General features: G+C 47.3%; 1 protein-coding gene across 4 annotated transcripts in view; it reads left to right on the top strand.

Annotated features, from left to right (window-relative positions):
- SLC4A5 (solute carrier family 4 member 5) overlaps positions 1 to 19,950 on the top strand; it is a 110,735-nt gene that overhangs the window by 16,036 nt on the left and 74,749 nt on the right. For 3 of the 4 annotated variants that reach the window (XM_066377953.1, XM_066377954.1, XM_066377952.1), the window contains exon 4: positions 16,004 to 16,133. In XM_066377953.1, coding sequence (XP_066234050.1) covers positions 16,004 to 16,133 — 130 coding nt within the window. Of the gene's footprint in view, positions 1 to 10,800; positions 10,927 to 16,003; positions 16,134 to 19,950 lie in introns of those variants that run through there. The other variant, XM_066377955.1, reaches the window with a different exon arrangement.

A 19,950-nucleotide genomic window follows, 5' to 3' on the forward strand; every position in this document is an offset into this window, starting at 1 on the left:
CCCCGAGCCTGAAGGAAGGGGCAGCACTGTCTGGAACCCTGCCTGCAGGCTGCAGACCCCTGGAGGCTTCCTTCCAGGCCAGCGGAGCCCAAAGGGCCTCTTCTGCTGCTGCAGAAACCAGTTCTGGCTGATTACAAATCAGTTTTTTATTTAATTAATTAATTAATTAATTTTTCCGAAGCTGGAAATGGGGAGGCAGTCAGACAGACTCCCGCTTGTGCCGGACCGGATCCACCTGGCATGCCCACCAGGGGGCGATGTTCTGCCCCTCTGAGGCGTTAGCTCTGTTGTATCCAGAGCCATTCTAGTGCCTGAGGCAGAGGCCACAGGGCCATCACCAGCGCCCGGGCCATCTTTGCTCCAATGGAGCCTCAGTTGTGGGAGGGGAAGAGAGAGACAGAGAGGAAGAAGAGGGGGAGGGGTGGAGAAGCAGATGGGCGCTTCTCCTGTGTGCCCTGGCCGGGAATCGAACCCGGGACTCCTGCACGCCAGGCTGACACTCTACCGCTGAGCCAACCAGCCAGGGGCAGTTTTTTATTTTTTCTGTGTAAAAAGCGATGCCAATCTTAAGAGGAGTGAAAAGACTGGAGTTCTTAGAGCACAATGGTGACATTTTATTCTTTTTGACTTTCCATTTTGTAGGGACATAAATTTACCCCCATCATACCCCAAATCTGCCTAATAAATGGTTTTTAATTGGTTTCTATTGCATATTTTTACTGTCTTATCAAGGCAAAATTAGTGACTTTTATCATTTAAACTTTCAAAGGACTATCAGAAGCAATGACAGAGTTACAGTGTCCCTGTGGGAGAAGACCTGACATACATGCTCCCAAAGGCCTTTAGGGTCCCCCAACCCCACAGCTGCCCCGAGCCACTGTGCAGGCACCCAATCTGCCAGGGCCTGAGGTGTTTCTAGTGTAAACGTGTCTGTGTGGGAGATGGGCTAATGGGGAGTCCTGTGGGCGTATCCAGGGTAAGAGATAAGCGCTGATGAAAATCCACCTGTGCGCGCGCACACATGCAAGTGCATGTACACACACACATGCCCAGAGGTAGGAACGTCTCAGACCTAGCAGAGAAAAAGCCTGGTGGGAAAACCTCTGGCTCCCCATGCTGCAACTGGACACCTTAGGCTCACTTTCTGGGGCATTCCCTTGCCATCCCATTGTCACCCCCACATTTAGGGATGAAGTCACCCTTTGCAAGTTGAGTCTTCTGGGTCCCTCCTGAGCCAGGGAAGTGGCAAGTGGTTTAGAGTTGTTGTTTTCTGCTCAAAAGCTTTGGAGGAGGCATAGTAAGTGGCATTTATTGTGTGACATGGTATACCACATGGTGTCATGAACGGTGGATTGTTTTGGTGGTTTCTGGCTCAGTTAAGGGGACACTGGTTTACCTGGAAACCAAAGAGGAAAGAATTCTTGTACCTGTAAAGGAGACTTGTACCTATGAAATGTAATTCATCGTAATTTTGTTAACTAAGTATATAGTATTAATAAAAGGGGGATTTATTATCTCCATCTTCAGATTGGGAAATCAAGGTTCACAGGGATGTAATGTGATGCAGCTGTAGTCAGTGAAATTGGGATTTGAAAACAGGTCTGTTGACTCCAAAGTCTGTGTGTACACCTCCCACCACACTGCTGTCCTTTGTAAGATGTCATTGGTCAGTCACCACATTCAGCACAGGCTGAGAATTACATTCTTCCAAGCAACCACATTGCCTTATGGTGAAAGGAATAAGTAGGTAAGTAATAATATGCCATAGCAGTTGGTTTATTTGTTCTCTCTTTCTCTCCATACCAACCCTTCCCCCAATGTGGATATAATTTTAGGAAGCGAATACTTAGCCACCAATCAGTTTCAGCTCAAACAGAGCATACATGAAGAATAGAATTGTCAATCTGTGGTGAGAATCTGTGAGAACCATCCTTTCTACCCTGGAAAGAATGCATTTTCTGGCTCTGAGAACCTCTTGAGAGGCCATTAAGAGCAAGTGGATAAAAGCAGTTTTAGAAATATGGTTGCCATTCCACTTATCTAGGCTGGTCATAAGAACTGGAGCCAAGATCCAAGAGAAACAAGATCAGCCAAGCCTAACCTGGCTGTGTAGTTCCAGTAGTCTCAGTGACTTCATCTGTAGAGGGAAAAATGGTTGTAGGTGACCAACTGCTTCAGTTTGCCTAGACCAAAGAGTTTCCCAGGACAAGGGATATAGGACTTTCAATGTTAAAACCAGCTCAGTCCCAAGCAAACCAGGATTGTTGGTCACACTAAATTATTGTGAGTCGCTAAATGTTATATAAAGAGATATAAAATATATAATTCACATGATGTATGGTGCATGGTAGGCACTTAACATATGTTAGTTCAGTTGATATATATTAACCCAACTTAAGAGCAAGGAAACCGCCTGACCAGGCAGTGGCACAATAGATAGAGCGTCGGACTAGGATGCGGAAGGACCCAGGTTCAAGACCCCAAGGTCTCCAGCTTGAGCATGGGCTCATCTGGTTTGATCAAAAAGCTCATCAGCTTGGACCCAAGGTCGCTGGTTACTCGGTCTGCTGAAGGCTCGCAGTCAAGGCACATATGAGAAAGCAATCAATGAACAACTAAGGTGTCAAAACGAAAAACTGATGATTGATACTTCTCATCTCTCTCCATTCCTGTCTGTCTGTCCTTCTCTCTGACTCTCTCTCTGTCCTTGTAAAGGAAAAAAAAAAAGAGCAAGGAAACCAAATCTTTTCCCTCGACATGTGGATATTGGTTTGGCTTGGCTGACTGGTACCAAGGGTTTGTGAGATCCTTCTGATGAGAGGGATGTGAAAATTATGAAGGCCTACTTTTAGTTGCCAGAATTGAACAACTCTGGAGTCACCAAAGAGCAAACCCAACCCAAGATGAGCAATAAAGGAGAGAAAGGCAGTTTTCTGGCCAGGCACTGGAGCCACATATCGTTCTAAGGCCTTAGGACCAAGGATACATGTCACGTGGTCCTTCTTCCCCCATTTCTAATGAGAAAAGAGCTAAAGTTGGGACAGAAGACGTTTACCTTATTGGATGAACTCAAAAAGAGTTTGGAAGCTTTGGCTAGAAAAAATAATAAAAATATTTATTCAAAAGTCTTAGAGTTTTCAATCTTGAAACATAGCTGGGCAAAAACCCAAAAGTTTTCCAAAAAAAGAAAGAAATATTAAGAATTTTTCTAGTAAAAAGTGCACTCTTAGGAATAATCATGCCTGCATTCTGAGCCCTAAGATTGGCCCAAAATGGTTATATCAGATGTCAGGCAGTCTGGGTGATGGATGCCAGGTGATCTACAGTACAGACACCAGGTGGTCCAGTCACATCCGGTGGCCTGGATAATTAATGGATGTCAGGTAGCCTGGATATGTGAGTCTTTCAGGCGGTGATCAGAGGGTTATCTGGAAAACTGGGCTATGTCCAGATGTACATCCAGGCATTGACACAAGACCAAAAAGTTCAAAAAATTTTAAGTTCTCAGGCTAGTTAGAACAAGAATAGAGTCTTCTCATGCTTCAACCTTCATAATGGTAATGATGCTGGCAGCTTGGTTAAAGTGACTGCGTTTTCTATATTCCCTACCTTCACTCTTCGCTCAGTCCCTAAAGCATTTCCTTCCCGGAGGAGTTCCTGAGACAGGCTGTGTTTCCAATGTAGGAGTGAAGATGGTTGGATTTCCTTTAGCGTTGGAAAACTTAAAATGGGGTGGCTTCCTCACCTTTGTTTACGTTACCAATTTGTACCTTGGAAGGATACAAGAAGAGAGAAAGGGGGCAAAGAGGAAGAGGAGACGGTGCGATCATTCTAGACCAGCGGTTCCCAAACTACGGCCCGCAGGCCGCATGCGGCCCCCTGAGGCCATTTATCCAGACCCCGCCGCACTTCCTGAAGGGGCATCTCTTTCATTGGTGGTCAGTGAGAGGAGCATAGTTCCCATTGAAATACTGGTCAGTTTGTCGATTTAAATTTACTTGTTCTTTATTTTAAATATTGTATTTGTTCCCGTTTTGTTTTTTTTACTTTAAAATAAGATATGTGCAGTGTGCATAGGGATTTGTTCATAGTTTTTTTTTATAGTCTGGCCCTCCAATGGTCTGAGGGACAGTGAACTCCCCCCCTGTGTAAAAAGTTTGGGGACCCCTGTTCTAGACCTTTTAGGCAGGAAGGCAAATTGAAAAGGAAGCTCGTATTTACTCTTTTCTCTCTTCTTGCCCTCTGACACCTTAAAACCAGTGTGGGATTCAGCGAGATGGCACCTGTTTGGTAGAACCAAAACCTAATTTTTTGTTGAATCCAGCGAACCGGTTGTTAAAATGGCACTTGTAATCAGGGTTCTCTCTAAGGTGGGCACCTGGGCAGCTGCCCAATGTGAAAATCACAAATTTACATTCCTTACTCTTTTTGAACGTTCATTTGCACAACAGCAGCATATTCTAAGCGCACGTAGTAATGTTCATTTCACCCATAGGTGAAAAAATTTTGCTGGAACTCTGCTTGTAATCTTTATTTACTCATTTCATAAAACTCATTATAACTTTGATGAAATACATTTTTTTAATACAATATTTTAATTTCCTCGCGTTTGTTACTTCAGTAAACAAACATATAACATAAAGAGGAGAAGTGCCAAATAACCAGGGGATGACAGACTGTCACTGGAAATATCTTAAATAACAGTTTTATTGGTTTTTGTCAGGTATTGTTTAATATTTTTTCATTAATATTTTAAAACTTTTTCTTATAATAATCTAGTTTTGTGTACCTCTTTTATTGTTCTTATTTAAGTATTAAATACATTAAATAATGAACTACCTTTCAGTATATTTAAAAAAAATTTTTTTTATGTTGCTGAAATGAGAAGTAAGGAGGCAGAGAGACAGACTCCTGCATGTGCCCAACCGGGATCCACCCAGCAAGCCCACTAGAGGGCAATGCTCTGCCCATGTGGGGCATTGCTCCATTGCAACTGGAGCCATTCTAGTACCTGAGGCAGAGGCCATGGAGCCATCCTCAGTGCCCAGGCCAACTTTGCTCCAGTGGAGCCCTGGCTGCAGGAGTGGAAGAGAGAGATGGAGAGAGATGGGGGAAGGATGGAGAAGCAGATGGGTGCTTCTCTTATGTGCCCTGGCCGGGAATCGAACTCAGAGCTTCCACAAGCCAGGCCGACCCTCTCAGTATATCTTTTTTAGACTTCAAACAGTTATTAGGACAGAGAACTGGTTGTTAAATTGTTTGGGTCTCCTAGAATAATCAATTTATGTAGCATTCCCTCTTTAGCTCCAGGGTCATTCTAAAAACACACAAACTAAAACACAAAGAACCTCTTAGAAGAGAATCCTGAGTTAGTGGCTTTAAGACCTTAAGGGGGCTGAGACCTAATGAGGGCTGAGAGCTTGAGTTTACAAGTGAACCAATGAAAGTCCTAATACATACTGTTTTTATAAACCACCTGTTAGCCAGATTTCCCTTTGTCCTTAAGAACTGGCCTCCTAACTCTCCTGGGAGAGATCTGTGCCTTTGCCAAAATTTCTGTGACTTCCCAGAGGCTTGCAGTCTTAGTGCCACGCTGACTACTCCAAGTCCCTTCCTGGTGGGCTCTCAGTCTCCCTGTGTCACCTCCCAGCCAGCTCAGGCACGGAGAGTTCAGACCTTCTTTGGTTTTTGCCAAATTGGTCTCATACAGCGTATATGTGAGTAGCAGGCTTTTTAAAACAATATGTTTATTTTTTTATTAAACCACATTTAGTAATCTATGTTCAGGTTATTTTTCTTTCTTTTTTAAAAATTTTATTTATTCATTTTTATTAGAGAGAGAGAGGAAAAAGAGAGAGGAAAGAGAGAGAGAGAACAGGAGGAGGAGCAGGGAGCATCAACTCCCATATGTGCCTTGACCAGGCAAGCCAAGGGTTTCGAAGTAGTAGGCTTTTTGACAGTTCACAACTATGGAGCAGTTTGTTGCAGAGAAACACAATTTGTGTGTGTGTGTGAGAGAGACAGAGAGAGGGACAAATAGGGACAGACAGACAGGAAGGAAGAGCATTAATTGTTCGTTGCAATGCCTTAGTTGTTTATTGATTGCTTTCTCATATGTGCCTTTACCAGGGGCTATAACAGAGTGAGTGACCCCTTGCTCAAGCCAGCGACCTTGGGCTGAAGCCAGTGACCATGGGGTCTCACACTCAAGTTGAATGAGCCTGTTATGCTCAAGCAGGCAGCTTCGGGTTTCAAACCTCGGTCCTCTGCATCCCAGACCAATGCTATATCCACTGCGCCACCTCTTGGTCAGGCAAGAGAAACACAATTTTTAAAATGAGATATTAGCTATCCTTGTTCTTAAAATCCTCTGACCACTGGAAATTTCCTCCGCAGTTCCAGCCACCTACCATATTTTTGGCAACTCTGACCTAACCCCACTCCCCCTTCTGAGTCCCCTCAGATCTTCTTGCTTCTCGGTTTTTGAACCCCCCACCCCAGCTCCCCTCACTTTTCAGTCACATGCATTTCCCTCTGCCCCTCACCTTGGCTCATCTTTGCACAGCTAAACACATGTATTGTGTTGAACTAAACACAAAGACTACCTCCTCTAAGTCTAGCCCTTCAGCAGCCTAGAAAGCCTGAGAAAGGATGTGACATTTCCTTTCCCCTTATTCCTTCCCACCAACCTCTGCAAGAGGACAAAACAGCCCCGGGTTCAGTCCTGGGAGTCAGGCCCATGCCCCTCTTAGCTTAGACGGGAGAAGCAGCAAGTGCTTGTTTTGATTTCAAATAACAATTTATTCACTTTATGGCATTTATATGCACTAAAACAAAACAATAAGGACCACATGCTAATAGAATACTATCAGTGAACATTTTATGCATCATAAATGAGGAATGATGGATTCAGTACAAACAATTGCCTTTTACTACTTTGGTTCTCCAGAAATGTCACAATCTCCTCCTCTTTGCTCCAGTGAGAAGAGTGTCATCGTTGTCTTTTCTCCGTGGTCTGTCTGATGTCACACTGAGGTTGATGCCTTTCCCAGGGAGCTCCGAGGGGAGCAGAGTGGTAGGAAACCCAGCGGAGGGAGGCTAAGTGCTCTCTTATTTGGATTTATCAACCAGCCTTGTTTGAGTCTCCCACTCACCCAACACACAGAGATCTTACAGCCTTGGTTTCGTCCAAGAGCACTCTTAGGGGGCCCTCAGTTCACTTACCAGACTCTGCCCCCCTGACAGTGCTCTCCCTCAGCTGGGCCAGGCTTTCGTTTCCTGCGTTCCTTCCTTCCCTCCTTCCTTCCTTCCCTCCTTCCTTCCTTCCTTCCTTCCTTCCTTCCTTCCTTCCTTCCTTCCTTCCTTCCTTCCTTCCTCCCTCCCTCCCTCCCTTCCTTGCTTCCTTCCTTCTGCCTTTGTTCTGCCCTTTTTTTTTTACTTATTCCCTATTCTTTCTTATTCTAAGTATTCTTACTACAATGATTCAACATTCTTTTTAAGTCTTACACGTCCAGTTTTAAAGAGGGTGCACAGAAGAAAATCTTCATTCCCTAGAATTCCATGTCAGGGGCACTCATGATTAAGAAGATGATTTTATCACAAGTATCAGAAACCTATTTGAGCTGCCATGGCAAGGAGAGAGAGAGAGAGAGAGAGAGAGAGAGAGTGTGTGTGTGTGTGTGTGTGTGAGAGAGAGAGAGAGAGAGAGAGAGAGAGAGTTTATATTATAACAACAAAGAAGGTTCTCACAGTTCCAAAGCAGAACCACCAGCCAGACTCAGAGGGCGGCAGCTGCACCATCTCAGTCACCTCTCTGGGACAGCATGACCTTTTCCCCATACTTTTTCTGGAGGTCTGTTTCATTCTATCCTCTCTCTGTAGCCTTTTCTGCCTCTCTGTGATATCAGAGTCCTGTTTACATGCTCTCTCTTCCAGAAACCAACAGGAAAGGCCCAGGTATGTCAGAGACCCAATTCAAAATCTCCAGGCTTGAGTCAGTATCCCATTAACTGTTTGTTTCTTGTCCAGTTAACTGTGGCATGGGGCACAGGTCATGCATTACACCAACATGGCTGCCAGTGGGCCATCCTTTTGCACGGAAGAGTATGGCTGGGCCGCCATCCCCACAGCTACTGACAACAGGCAGGCATCCTCTTCTCTTCATGAACATACTTGGAGTTTATGCACAGCTTTCTAGAAAAAGAACTTCACTGTTCGTGAAACGAACTTGGGCTCCTCAAGCCCTTTCTCAAGACCAACTCCCCCAATTCTCAGCATGACTTCGGAACCCTTGGGTTCATCTCCCACTCCCTAACACTCTGTGGCCTGGAGCTAACTTAAGTCCCCAGCTCTATTTTCTTGTTTTTATCTCTTTTCTTGCTGAGCCTAATCCCATCTGATATGCTCACAAATGTCAGTAGGTAAAATGTATTCTCCTGGTTAATATTTTGTTGCATGCCCATGCTGTGTGAGCCCTGTGTCAGGGCCAATAGCACAACATGAGCAAGACAGACTCTGACCTCACCAGGCTGGCTGCCCAGCAGCCCGTGTGGGGCCTCAGAGAGAGGGAGCCTCTGCAGGGACTGGCCCAGAGACGGGGATGCGAGACCAAGTCCTCATCTTAACTACAGTCCACTAGTTCATTCTGTACTTTGCTCAGCCCATGACCGGACAGTTCCTACCCAGTAAAATCCTGATTCCGGTTGCTTCTTTACGTGTGCTTCTTGAAGCATGTTCCCACCGAAGCTGTGTTTCTTCCAGCAACTAACTGCTGGTGGAGTTCATTCCTACAGCTGGGCATCACTATGTGGCTCACTGTGTGCCATGGACAGGAGGGGCTGCTACCTGTGGCATTTCTCACGATGGGGGTGAACTTCTGACATGCTGCATGCACGTGGGGCCTGCGGTGCAATCCAGCCACCCAGCATGTGGTGTGCTAACCTTCTCCTGGGCAGGAGGGAGGAGCAGAGAGAGAGGAGGGGCCTCAGAGTGGCAGGGTGGGGAAGTAGCATGAGGGTAGCATGGATGTTTAGAAGCTGAAAAGGGTTGAGCCCTTGGAGTGTTAGAAAGGCTGGCCTAGTGATGGCCATAAGGGAGGAAGGTGTCACTTGTGGGCAACAACAAAGATAGTGATATCACTTACTGGGTGATGGTGTATGCCGACCACATCACATATATTAGCTCAATGGCCACCACAATCCAGTGAAGCAAATGTGAAGGTTCCCACTTTATAGATGGGGAAACTAAGGCTCAGAAAGCTTAATGCCTTGCCAAGAACCTACTCCTAGTAATTGGCAGAGTCAGGAGTTGAACCCAGGTCTGGGCTATGCAAGTACCACGTGAATAGTAAGAATCCTCTGGCACCCTTGGTGATCTCCCGTCAGTGTGTCTCTGGAAGGCAAGGTCACCCATAGCCCCTGCCTCGGTGTGGAGTGTGGTGGCAGCCCAGTGGTGCTCAGGAGGTGCTGGGCCGGCCTCTGCCACAGTGTAGTGTGAGCTGGAGTGCCTGGGACCCTCAGACCCTTGGAGGGACCCATCCCACTCACTGTCCTGTCTGCAAGGAGCCCACCGAGGCAGGAACTCCCTAATGGTGGCATTTGCTTGTGGCCTGCACCTAAAGTACATGCCCCTGACCCTCTGCAGATGTTCTCTCAGCTTTAAAGTGACCATATTTGGTCCTCGAGCCTCCGGTATGAAGGTGTGGTAAATGGAGCCAGACCTGGACAATGGCAGTGAGGGGTGGAGGCTGTCAGCAGATTTTCTCCCCCAGGCTCTCCTGTGGGGCCAGTGGGGCCTTCTTAGTGCAGACCAGTCTCAGTTTTCTCTTCTCATCCGTGAAATGAAGGGTTTGGACTGGATGATTGTTAAGCTCCTTTCCAGCCCTAAACCTTACCGAATTCAGGGTTCAGAGCTCGTTGGAGCAGCAGCTGCCCAGTGACCTCTAATCAACCTTGGCACATTCTAAGTACTCAGTAAGTACTTGTTGAACTGAACCCAAAAGATTAGGAGTTTCTCACAGAGCAAATAATTCCTGGTGGGGTTCACCATACACCCTGAAGTGACCAATTCCCACTGACCAGGGACTCTCAGAAAACTCTCAGATGACATTTGGGACTTGGTCTCAGAAGTGGATGAAGAGGGAGAGAATCAGGAGTTTGGGTTTAAAGTCAGGGAAGAGAGAAACCAGCTCCAGGCATAGTAGCTGTGAAGTGGGAGACTCCACAGCACCCCTGTCCCCAGCAATCCACCTCTCCACCAGCGCTGTGGCCGAGACCAGCTGCCAGGAGGCCCCGGGGAGTCTCAAGGCAAATCTTACCTCTGCCTTTATAAAGGGCCCGAGGAGAGGTGTCTGGGCGATCCTGGAGTTCCCGAGCTTGGGAGGGGGTGGTGGGGGAGGGGAGGGCAGCTCCACCATCCCCTCACAGGCTTGTGTCTGGACACCCAGCTGCCAGCTCGAGGTCCTGCTGCAGCCACTGAGCCCTTCTCTTCCAGCGTACCTGAGAATCTGTCTGTCTGTCTGTCTCTCTCTCTGTCACACACACAATTCTCTTATACACACTGTATCTTTAATTCCCTTTTCAATATATAGTTTTTCTCTCCTCTGTACACAATCTCTCTCACACTTACTACATCTCTTTTCTCTCTCACACACAGTTCTCTCCCTCCACCTTCCAAGTCCTTTCATACATTTCCTTCTTTCTCTCTCTCCTTCCCTCTCTCTCCCACCACCCCCGCCTGCCTGTCCTTCTCCTCACCACATGCCTTCCCTGGTGCTTATCTGGAAACAAAAGTGAGTTTGTTGTGCCCGGCCAGGAAGCAGACGGACGTGTGGAGGCAGTGGCCAGGGTGGCAACGGCAGGAACAGGCTGGGGCCAGAGGCCGTGTGGACAACCGGAGACCCCCGCACTCAGCTATTCCCGGGAGCAGGTAATGCCGCCACCGGGCTCAGCCAAGGTCCTGCTCTCTGCCTGGTTCATCTCTTCATGGCTATTCCATTTATTTGACTTTTTATCTGGCCTTCAAGGGGAAAGGGGACTCCAGACTCAGGGAACGGTAGGCACAAAAACCCAAGGAGTGATGTGTGGACTTTTCAGAGAATTGTGTGTGGTCTGATGTGGCTGGTGCCCGGGGCGTGTGGGGTCAAGGATGGCTGAGGTCTAGGGCATCTGGTTGAGAGACATGACAGAACCTAGAAAGGAAAATTAGGTCCAAATCACAAGCGATGTTCTGAGCCATGTCATAGACCTTAGGCTTTATTTTTTAAATTGATTTTACAGAGAGAGGAGAGGGCAGGAGTGAGAAGTATCAACTCATAGTTGCTTCACTTTAGTTGTTCGTTATTTGCTTGTTGCTTGTCATATGTGCCTTGACCAGGGAAGCCCAGGGTTTCGAACTGGCAACTTCAGTGTTCCAGGTCGCTGCTCTATCCACTGCACCACCACAGGTCAGGGGACCCCAGGCTTTAGGTAACTGAGAGCCATTGAGGTTTTTCATCCAGAGAGTAACATGATCAAATCTACATTTTTAGAAAGTAGTTTTTGAACTCAGAGATCACACGGATTTTAGTGTGCCCTCTGGGAATCAAGCAGTCAATCTTCTCCCAATTTAAAGAAAAAATAAGGTTGTTTGTTCAATTGTTAGTTTTTCTCCTATAAAGCTTCCTTAAAGCTCTGATGTCTGCTAGCAAGTGTCAGGTATTAAGAAGCCAATTAATTAATTTCCAATTAATTAATAAGCCAAGATGTAAGTTTAAAGTAATAGAAACATTAAGAAATAAAATCTATTTTTTACCTTTTTTTTCCTTTTAATTGAATTTATTGAGGCGACACTGGTTAACAACAAAAGTATACAGGTTTCAGGTGCACAATTTTATAGCACATCACTTGTGCACTGGTATTGCGTGTTCACCACCCAAGTCCATTTCCATCCATCACCATTTATCCTCTCCAATCCTCTACTCCACCTCCCCCAGCCATAAATAAAATCTATTTAGATAAGTGAGATCTATTGAGCTATGTACCAATAAATTAATAGTACTTCCTGCTAGTAAAGTTCTTTCTAGTTCACGTGCTCACATGGTGCTGTCCAAAGAGCATGCTGACCGTGACCATGTTTGAAATGTTATAAAAGCAAACTCTGCTGCTACACAGGGAACGGGAACTGATGGGCAACCAGAAGCTGTGGGGCAGGAAGTAGCTATTACAGTGAGAGAAGCAAGAGATAATGGGAACCTGAGCCAAGCTGTAGCAATGGGTGGGGGAAAAGGCAAGAGAGACAAAACATATTTAGGAAGCAAATGAAAGAAGTCAGTGTCTGATTGGATCTGGATAGTGAAAGAGAAGAAGTTTTTTTGGAGTGAGTCCAACATTTTTCCACTGGATGACTGGGTAGCTAGCGGGGCTGTTAATCAGAACAGAGGAGGACAGGGTTGGGGTGTTGGAGGAAGGGACGCAGGTCTGTTTTGAACAAGCTGAGGTTGACTCAAGGAGGCTGCAGAACTCCCAGATGTCCAGCTGGCAGTTGGGAATGCTCAATACAGGCAGGGCCTGGAGACATGAGTGACCTGGGGAAAATCAAGATTTAAGTGAGATGGCAAGAGGGATCAGGGATAGAAATTGAGAAAGAGTCCTCAAAGAGACAGGAAAAAAATATCAAGACAGTGTTGTGTTGTGAAGCCACGAATAACATTTCAGTTCAGAGGGAGCTGTCAGCACCACTGTTGTCCCAGAGGGCTAAGTCAGACCATAGCTGTACAGTGCTGTTTGATTGATTTTCATTAACTTACTGGTTTGAGGATAAGATAACAAGAGAAGTCTGAGCATGAGATTGTATACTCTGGTACATAACATAAATGAGATTAGCAGGGTTAGCAGGGAGTAGTGGGGACTGTGGCCAACTAAAATGTATATGCCCAAATAAAGAAAGCATCCATCATTCCGCTCTAACTGGTTGTTGCCAAGCAGGAATGTCGGCACAGCCATCAGAGTGTCCACATTTTCAAGTAAAGTCAGAAATATGGATTTTTATGTGAGGTCTCATATATTAGCAACAATTTCAATAACTGATATACTCTGTGAGGGCTGAATTACACATTTTTGAGCTACCGATGTGAAATATCCGCCTTAGCCAATGTCCTCAGTGTCGTGGGGCTGAGCCAGTTGCAGCAGGTTGGGAAGTGATGGGGTGAGGAGGAAGCAGAGACAGCAAGTGTAGACCAACTCCTTCAAGAAGCTGGGGTGGGGTGGGGAGGAACAGAAAAGGAGGTCAGGAGAGTTTGGAAGGCAGGCAGGATTGGGGGAAGGTGTGCTAAGGAAGGGAAAGCTGTTTATGGGCTAGGGAAAGAGGGCGGAGAGAGATAAGTTGAAGACTTAGGTAAGGAAAGACTAGTTGATGCAATAAGGATCTAGCAGAAGGGGATGGATGGAACCAGAGATTAAGTTGGAGGTAGACCTCCTTTATTCAAAGGTGGAATGCAACAGCAACAAAGAATAGAAGGACTAGGGGCAGGAAGTTGATGGATGTCATGCTGGAGGCCTGTATTTTCTTGGTGAAGTTGGGTAGGAATTGGTTCAAGAGGCTTGAACTGAGGAGCAAAGCTTAGGTAGGGATGGCACTGAGGCATATCGGAAAGGGTGCTGACAAAGACGAGTGGAAGGTGGATGCACATCTGAAACCTATAGAGTGGAAACCCTCTGTTTGCATAATTGGGTGGTTTTTTTCAGCAGGGCTCATAAACCTGGGTGCTGGAGTTGGTGGTGAAGGGGATTAGCACCTGTTACATTCCAGGCACTATGTCACGTATCTTCCTCTCCTTATTTGATTTATTCCTCTCAACAACTCTGGTCACTTAGACTTCACTCACGGGTGTGTGGCAACTCTGAGATTCATACCCAGGTCTAGCTGAATTGAAAGCACCTCCACTCTGCCACTGTACCCCATCGCCTCTTCCTGTACCCCCAGGATATGCTTGCAGAAATGAAGACTGGGCCAGTGAATCCTTGTCTTGGCATTGGCTGGCTGGTTTTATTGGGAGGTCACAGAGTAAGAGAGTGGAAGGTGTGATGACAGAATAGTTAAAATTATTGACCATTTGGAGTCCATGAAGAAATGAGTGTGGGTCAAAGGCAAGGATACACTGAGGGGATAGAATAAGGGAGATAGTGAGACAGACTCCTGAGTGAGCCCCAACCAGGATCCACCTAGCAACCCCTGTCTGGGGCTGATGCTCAGACCAACCGAGCTATCTTCAGTACCTGAGGTGATGCTTCAACCAATCAAGCCACTGACTGCAAAAGGGGAAGAGAGAGATAAGGGAGAGAGGGAGGGGAAGAGGGAGAGGGAGAAAAGCAGATGATTTCTTCTCCTGTGTGCCCTGACTGAGGATTGAACTTGGGACTTCTGGGCCAACACTCTATCCACTGAGCCCCCAGCCAGGGCCATGGAAGAGATTTAGAGGAAGGGAATACTTGCTGAGGCCTAGGAGACAGTCAATGAGAGACTGAACCAGGGCAGAGACAGTGGGATTGGTGAAGAGGAAATGTATTATTGAAAACTTTCAGTGGAGGGTGGAGGTAAGGATGCCACCCAGGTGTCTGGCATGTGCAGTTGGGTGGACAGTTTTGCCTTTAAGCAAAGCATTCAGCGTCATGTCATACTCTCTCTCTTGCACATTCCCACTTCAGGGTCACTGAAACACTGGAGCACTCCTCTTCCAGATCCACAGTGGCTCCTCCCATCTTCCACATCACAATTTAAATATTCACTCAGCAGAGAGCCTTTTTAAATCATGTTCTCTAATGTAGCTCCCTAGTCATTTTTATTTTTTTGACAGAGACAGAGAGAGAGTCAGAGAGAGGGACAGATAGGAACAGACAGACAGGAAAGAAGAGAGATGAGAAGCATCAATTCTTTGTTGCGGCACCTTAGTTGTTCACTGATTGCTTTCTCACAGGTGCCTTGATAAGGCGGGGGGAGGGGAGACTACAGCAGAGCGAGTTGACCCCTTGCTCAAGCAGGTGAGACTAGGCTCAAGCCGGATGAGCCCGTGTTCAAGCCGGTGACCTTAGGTTTTGAACCTGGATCTTCCGCATCCCAGTCCGACGCTCTATCCATTGCACCACCTCCTGGTCAGGCGCTCCCTGGTCATTTTGTTTAATTTTTTCAGAGCTTTCATCATTACCTTAAACAGTCGTTTAAGGATTTTCTTGTTTATTGTATGCCTCTGCCACTAGAACAGACATTTAAGAGAGCAAGGACACATGGACCTTCTTCACAGCTTTGTTTTCCAACACCTAGAACAATGCACATAAGACACATTCATTAAATATTGAGAAGGAGGGAGGGAGGGAGGGAGGAAGGAAGGAAGGGAGGGAGGGAGGGAGGAAGGAAGGAAGGAAGGAAGGAAGGAAGGAAGGAAGGAAGGAAGGAAGGAAAACAGGAGAAGCATGTCGGGGGAAGGGTGCATGTTCAGTGTCACAATGCTAACTTCCCAGTGGGCAGCTGGAAAGCAGACCAGGAGCGCAGGAAGAGCTGTCATCTTGCCGATGGAGAGAGCCCACATGGGTCACTGGTGTAAGCATGTCCTTTCACGTGGCTGACTGCCCCTTCAGTTGGGAGTTAACTGGTGTGGGGCCCAAGGGAAAGGGACCCTTCTGGGTTTGTTATGCTGCAGTGGATCAGTTCTTCTCATTGCACTTCTCTCTTCTGTTCCCTGTCCTTGCTGCTGCCCCAGCATTGACCATTTTCCATCCTTCTTCACTGTCAGCTACAAGACCCTGGATTTTGAATGCAGATTAAATCCTTTCAGCCTTGTTATCCCAAAGAATATCTCACTTACACCTAACCTGCAGAGGCTTGAATTCAGCTTGGTCCAGAAGCTGGGCTTAGTCTTACTGAATTAAGAATTATTTTTCCCTTGAGCTTGGCTCCTGCTCCATTTCAATGGGCCCTGCGGCCCTCTGTCTCCCGTAGGGCACTCAGCGGACCCGCTGTCCTCTGTTTGCAGGGTCTCCAGCTGCTGAGCAGCTCCAGGACATCCTGGGGGAGGAAGATGAGGCTCCCAATCCCACCCTCTTCACAGAAATGGACACTCTGCAGCATGATGGAGACCAGATGGAGTGGAAGGAGTCAGCCAGGTGAGGTGGAGCTCCAGGTGGGAGGGACGGGGACTTCCCACTGCAGTCTGCCCAGGACCCAGGCTGGGCTGGCTCTACCATTGGAAGGACCACTGACCAGTGGCACCTTGCAGCTTAAGTTCTGCAGGGCACTTCCTGGCCCTTAAAGACCTCCCCATCTGCCTTCCTTGGTATCCAGAACTGGGTTGGACACTGGAGAGCAAACAGAAACTTATGACTTTGTCTTTATCCTCAAAGAAATTAAAATCCAAGTAGGGAGATAGACCAGACACCAGTGAGGCCATGAGCGAATAATACAAGAGCATGTATACTTTCATGTCCAATGACCCAAACTAAATGCTCCAGGAGAAGGGGGAGCACCGAGCTGGCCGGGATAGACAGGGAGGGGGTGGACCTGCGCCAGAAAGAACCAGGATGGAGTGCTCCGGGGGGCTGCGGAGTCTGGGGCGGGACAGCAGAGTGCAGCTGTGGAAGCAGCTGTGGAAGCAGGTGTGAGGAGCAGGGAGCTGTGCCCACGGGGCCGTCGAAGGAAGCGAACACGCTGGAGGGGAACCGCATGCTGAAGTCATGGGAGCCCAGGGAGGATCGGAGTAAGGAGTGGTGCTGGCTGTGCTCTGGGACAGAGAGGCCTCTGCCTAACCGTGCCGAGGGCTGCCAGGAGCCCAAGGAGCAGGCAAGACGTGGTAGGAGGGGCTGACGAGGAGGGACCTAGGAAGGAAGTGGAGGGAGTCTGGAAAACAGATCATACCAATGTTTCTCAACCCCCACCCCAGGCAATTTTAATTTAAGCTAACTTTATTAAAGTAGAACTTACTTTATTTCTAATGAGAGAAATTAAATACTACTAAGAAATCAGGCTTTGTCAGGAAGGAGCTTGTAGTACTTTGGAGTACCACAAACCACTATAATATCTAAAACGTTTTTGCTCCTCCAAGAACCGGTTTTGCCCCTTTGGAGCTGACACCACCCTGGTGGTGAATGCATGGACCACCTGTGCCCAGGGCTGGCTCTGCTGGGGGCCGCCCTGACGCCCAGAGCCTGGCAGCTGCCGCCCGCCATGGCCTGGGTCCTTCCCTCCCCCACCTGCCTCATTCACCCGGGTAGTTGCCCTGCAGAGCTAAAAGAAATGGGTTTTGACGTTCCCCAAGCTCCAATTTCTCCTGGAAGAAAGGCCATCAAGAGGATTAGCAAATCCGAGCAGCCCCAGGGAGGGAGTGAATTCCTAGCCTCGTGGCTGGGCCCAGTCCCCATTTGGAAGCCACTGAGCCTCTTCTCATTGGCTCGTTCAGTGAGCCCTTACTATGTGCTGAACAATTTACAGGCTCATCTCACTCAAACTGCACAATGACACTGAGAAGGTGGGAAATAAAATTATCCCCATTTTACAGATAAAGACACTGAGGTTCAGAGAGGGCAAATAGCTTGCAAGGGTCGGAGCGTGCTGGCAGCTGAGGCTGGATTCTAGCCCAGGCCCGTCTGACCCCCCGACTTGAGGACTTAACCACGTTGTCAGGCTCTCCTCACTTTGTCAGTCACCTGTCTCTCCTTCCTCCAGTGTCCAGGACTCTGTTTGGATCTCCATAGGAGGACATAAACCTGGAAGCAGTTCCACTGGGGTGGTAGATAGTGGGGACAGCCACAGATCCTGGGACATCTATCCAGGTCTGATAAGAAAGGGAAGGACATTTCAAATGACCAGGGCCCAGTCTGGGCTCTTGTGGCTTAATGCCTCTGACAGGCTAGTGCAGGGGGAGTCAACCTTTTTATACCGACCGCCCACTTCTGTATCTCTGTTATTAGTCAAATTTTCTAACCGCCCACCAGTTCCACAGTAATGGTGATTTATAAAGTAGGGAAGTAACTTTACTTTATAAAATTTATAAAGCAGAGTTACAGCAAGTTAAAGCATATAATAATTACTTACCAAGTACTTTCTGTCGGATTTTTGCTAAGTTTGGCAGAATAAATCTTTATAAAAAAACTTACTATAGTTAAATCTATCTTTTTATTTATACTCTGGTTGCTCCGCTACCGCCCACCATGAAAGCTAGAACGTCCACTAGTGGGCGGTAGAGACCAGGTTGACTACCACTGGGCTAGTGCCTCTCTGAGCAAGTGTCTTTCTTGCCCAAAGAGACAAATGGAGCGAAGGAAAGTTGAGAATGGGCTTTTCAGAGATCCAGCAGAGAGAGACTGCCTTTTCCCCACTGTGGGCAAGGTCTGCTCCCAGGAACCCTGGCTATAACTTCCAGAACCAGATCCACCTTGAGGGCCTATCACACACACCCACGGAGACTTGCTCTGATGACCTCATGCGCCCGGAGACCTGATTGTTCCCACAGATAAAATACCCACTTTCTAGAATCCAAAGAGCATCTGCACTACAAACCCTACAATGAAACTGATAGGCTGTAGCTGATGATGTTTCTAGAAAGAGGCTCCCCCTGAAATAAGGGTGCCTGAAAAGTACCATCTGCAAGCTGGCAGATTTCTTATAAGCCAGGCAGGCTTTCTGGGGACAGCCTCTGAGGAGACCTTGCCACAGCCTCACTGTAACCTCAAACCAGTATAGGGTGGGGCAAAAATAGGTTTGCAGTTGTGAGTAAATGGAAGTTTATTCTTGTATTGTTATTATTATTTTTTGACAGAGACAGAGTCAGAGGGAGGGACAGATAGGGACAGACAGACAGGAAGGGAGAGAGATGAGAAGCATCAATTCTTTGTTGCAGCATCTTAGTTGTTTCACTGACTGTGTTCTCATATGTGCCTTGACAGGGGGATTACAGCAGAACGAGTGTGCTCTTGCTCAAGCCAGTGACCTTAGACTCAAACTAGTGACTTTGGACTTCAAGCCAGTGACCTTAGACTCAAACTAGTGACTTTGGGCTTCAAGCCAGTGACCATGGGGTCATGTCTATAATCCCACACTCAAGCCAGTGACCCCACGCTCAAGCCGGTGACCTCGGGGTTTTGAACCTGGGTCCTCTGTGTCTCAGTCGGATGCTCCATCCACTGCACCACCATCTGGTCAGTCTCTTGTATTATTATTGATTATTGTATTATTTTCCATTCAAACAACTATAAACCTACTTTTGCCCCACCCTGTAGTGAGAGGAAAGTGGTGACTGAATTAAAATGATAGACCCCAATTCCAGGCCGGTCTGAGAGAGGAGCAGTCTGAGGGAAAACCTGGGGCAGAGGAGCTCAGGGCCTCCTTCCCGTGAGTCTCTTTTCTCTACCCCAGCCTCCTTTAACCTCTCTCTAACTAACCCCACCCAGTTTCCAGCTAACTCCTGGAGGTATGACCAGTAAGCTTCTAGAGAGGTCAGAGGAAGGTTTGACCGCTGGTCACGTCCACGCTGGCCTAGACAGTTGTGCTGGGAACTCCTTCAGGCAGACCGGAACTGCAGGGTTACTGGGGGCCAGGCCTGTTTGAGACCTGTCGCCGCCAGACAGAAGAATGAGAAGCATTTCCCTCAGCTGACAGACTGTAGGATCTCCTCAGGGAAGTCGGAGGGGTCTCAGGAGTTTCCAGAATCCAAAAATTAACAACGTCTAGTGCATTCTGGGCCTCCTTGGAGTGAGAGGAGGAAATGGTATGGAGAGGACCAGCACCTTGCACAAACACTCAGGCTCTTGGCGGGTTGCAGGTCTACACCCACATCAAAGAGCATGAGGGAGGGGACCCTTTAATAAAAGTATTTAATTTGCTGCAGGAGTGTTTGCTTTATTGAGTTAGGAGATTAACAGAGTGAAAATCTTAAATCCGCAAGGAATTTTCCCCGGCAGTGCTTTGTCAGGGTTATTAGTTTGGGGG

The sequence above is a fragment of the Saccopteryx leptura genome, chromosome 3, assembly GCF_036850995.1.
Source record: "Saccopteryx leptura isolate mSacLep1 chromosome 3, mSacLep1_pri_phased_curated, whole genome shotgun sequence".
Classification (NCBI taxonomy): Eukaryota; Metazoa; Chordata; class Mammalia; order Chiroptera; family Emballonuridae; genus Saccopteryx; species Saccopteryx leptura.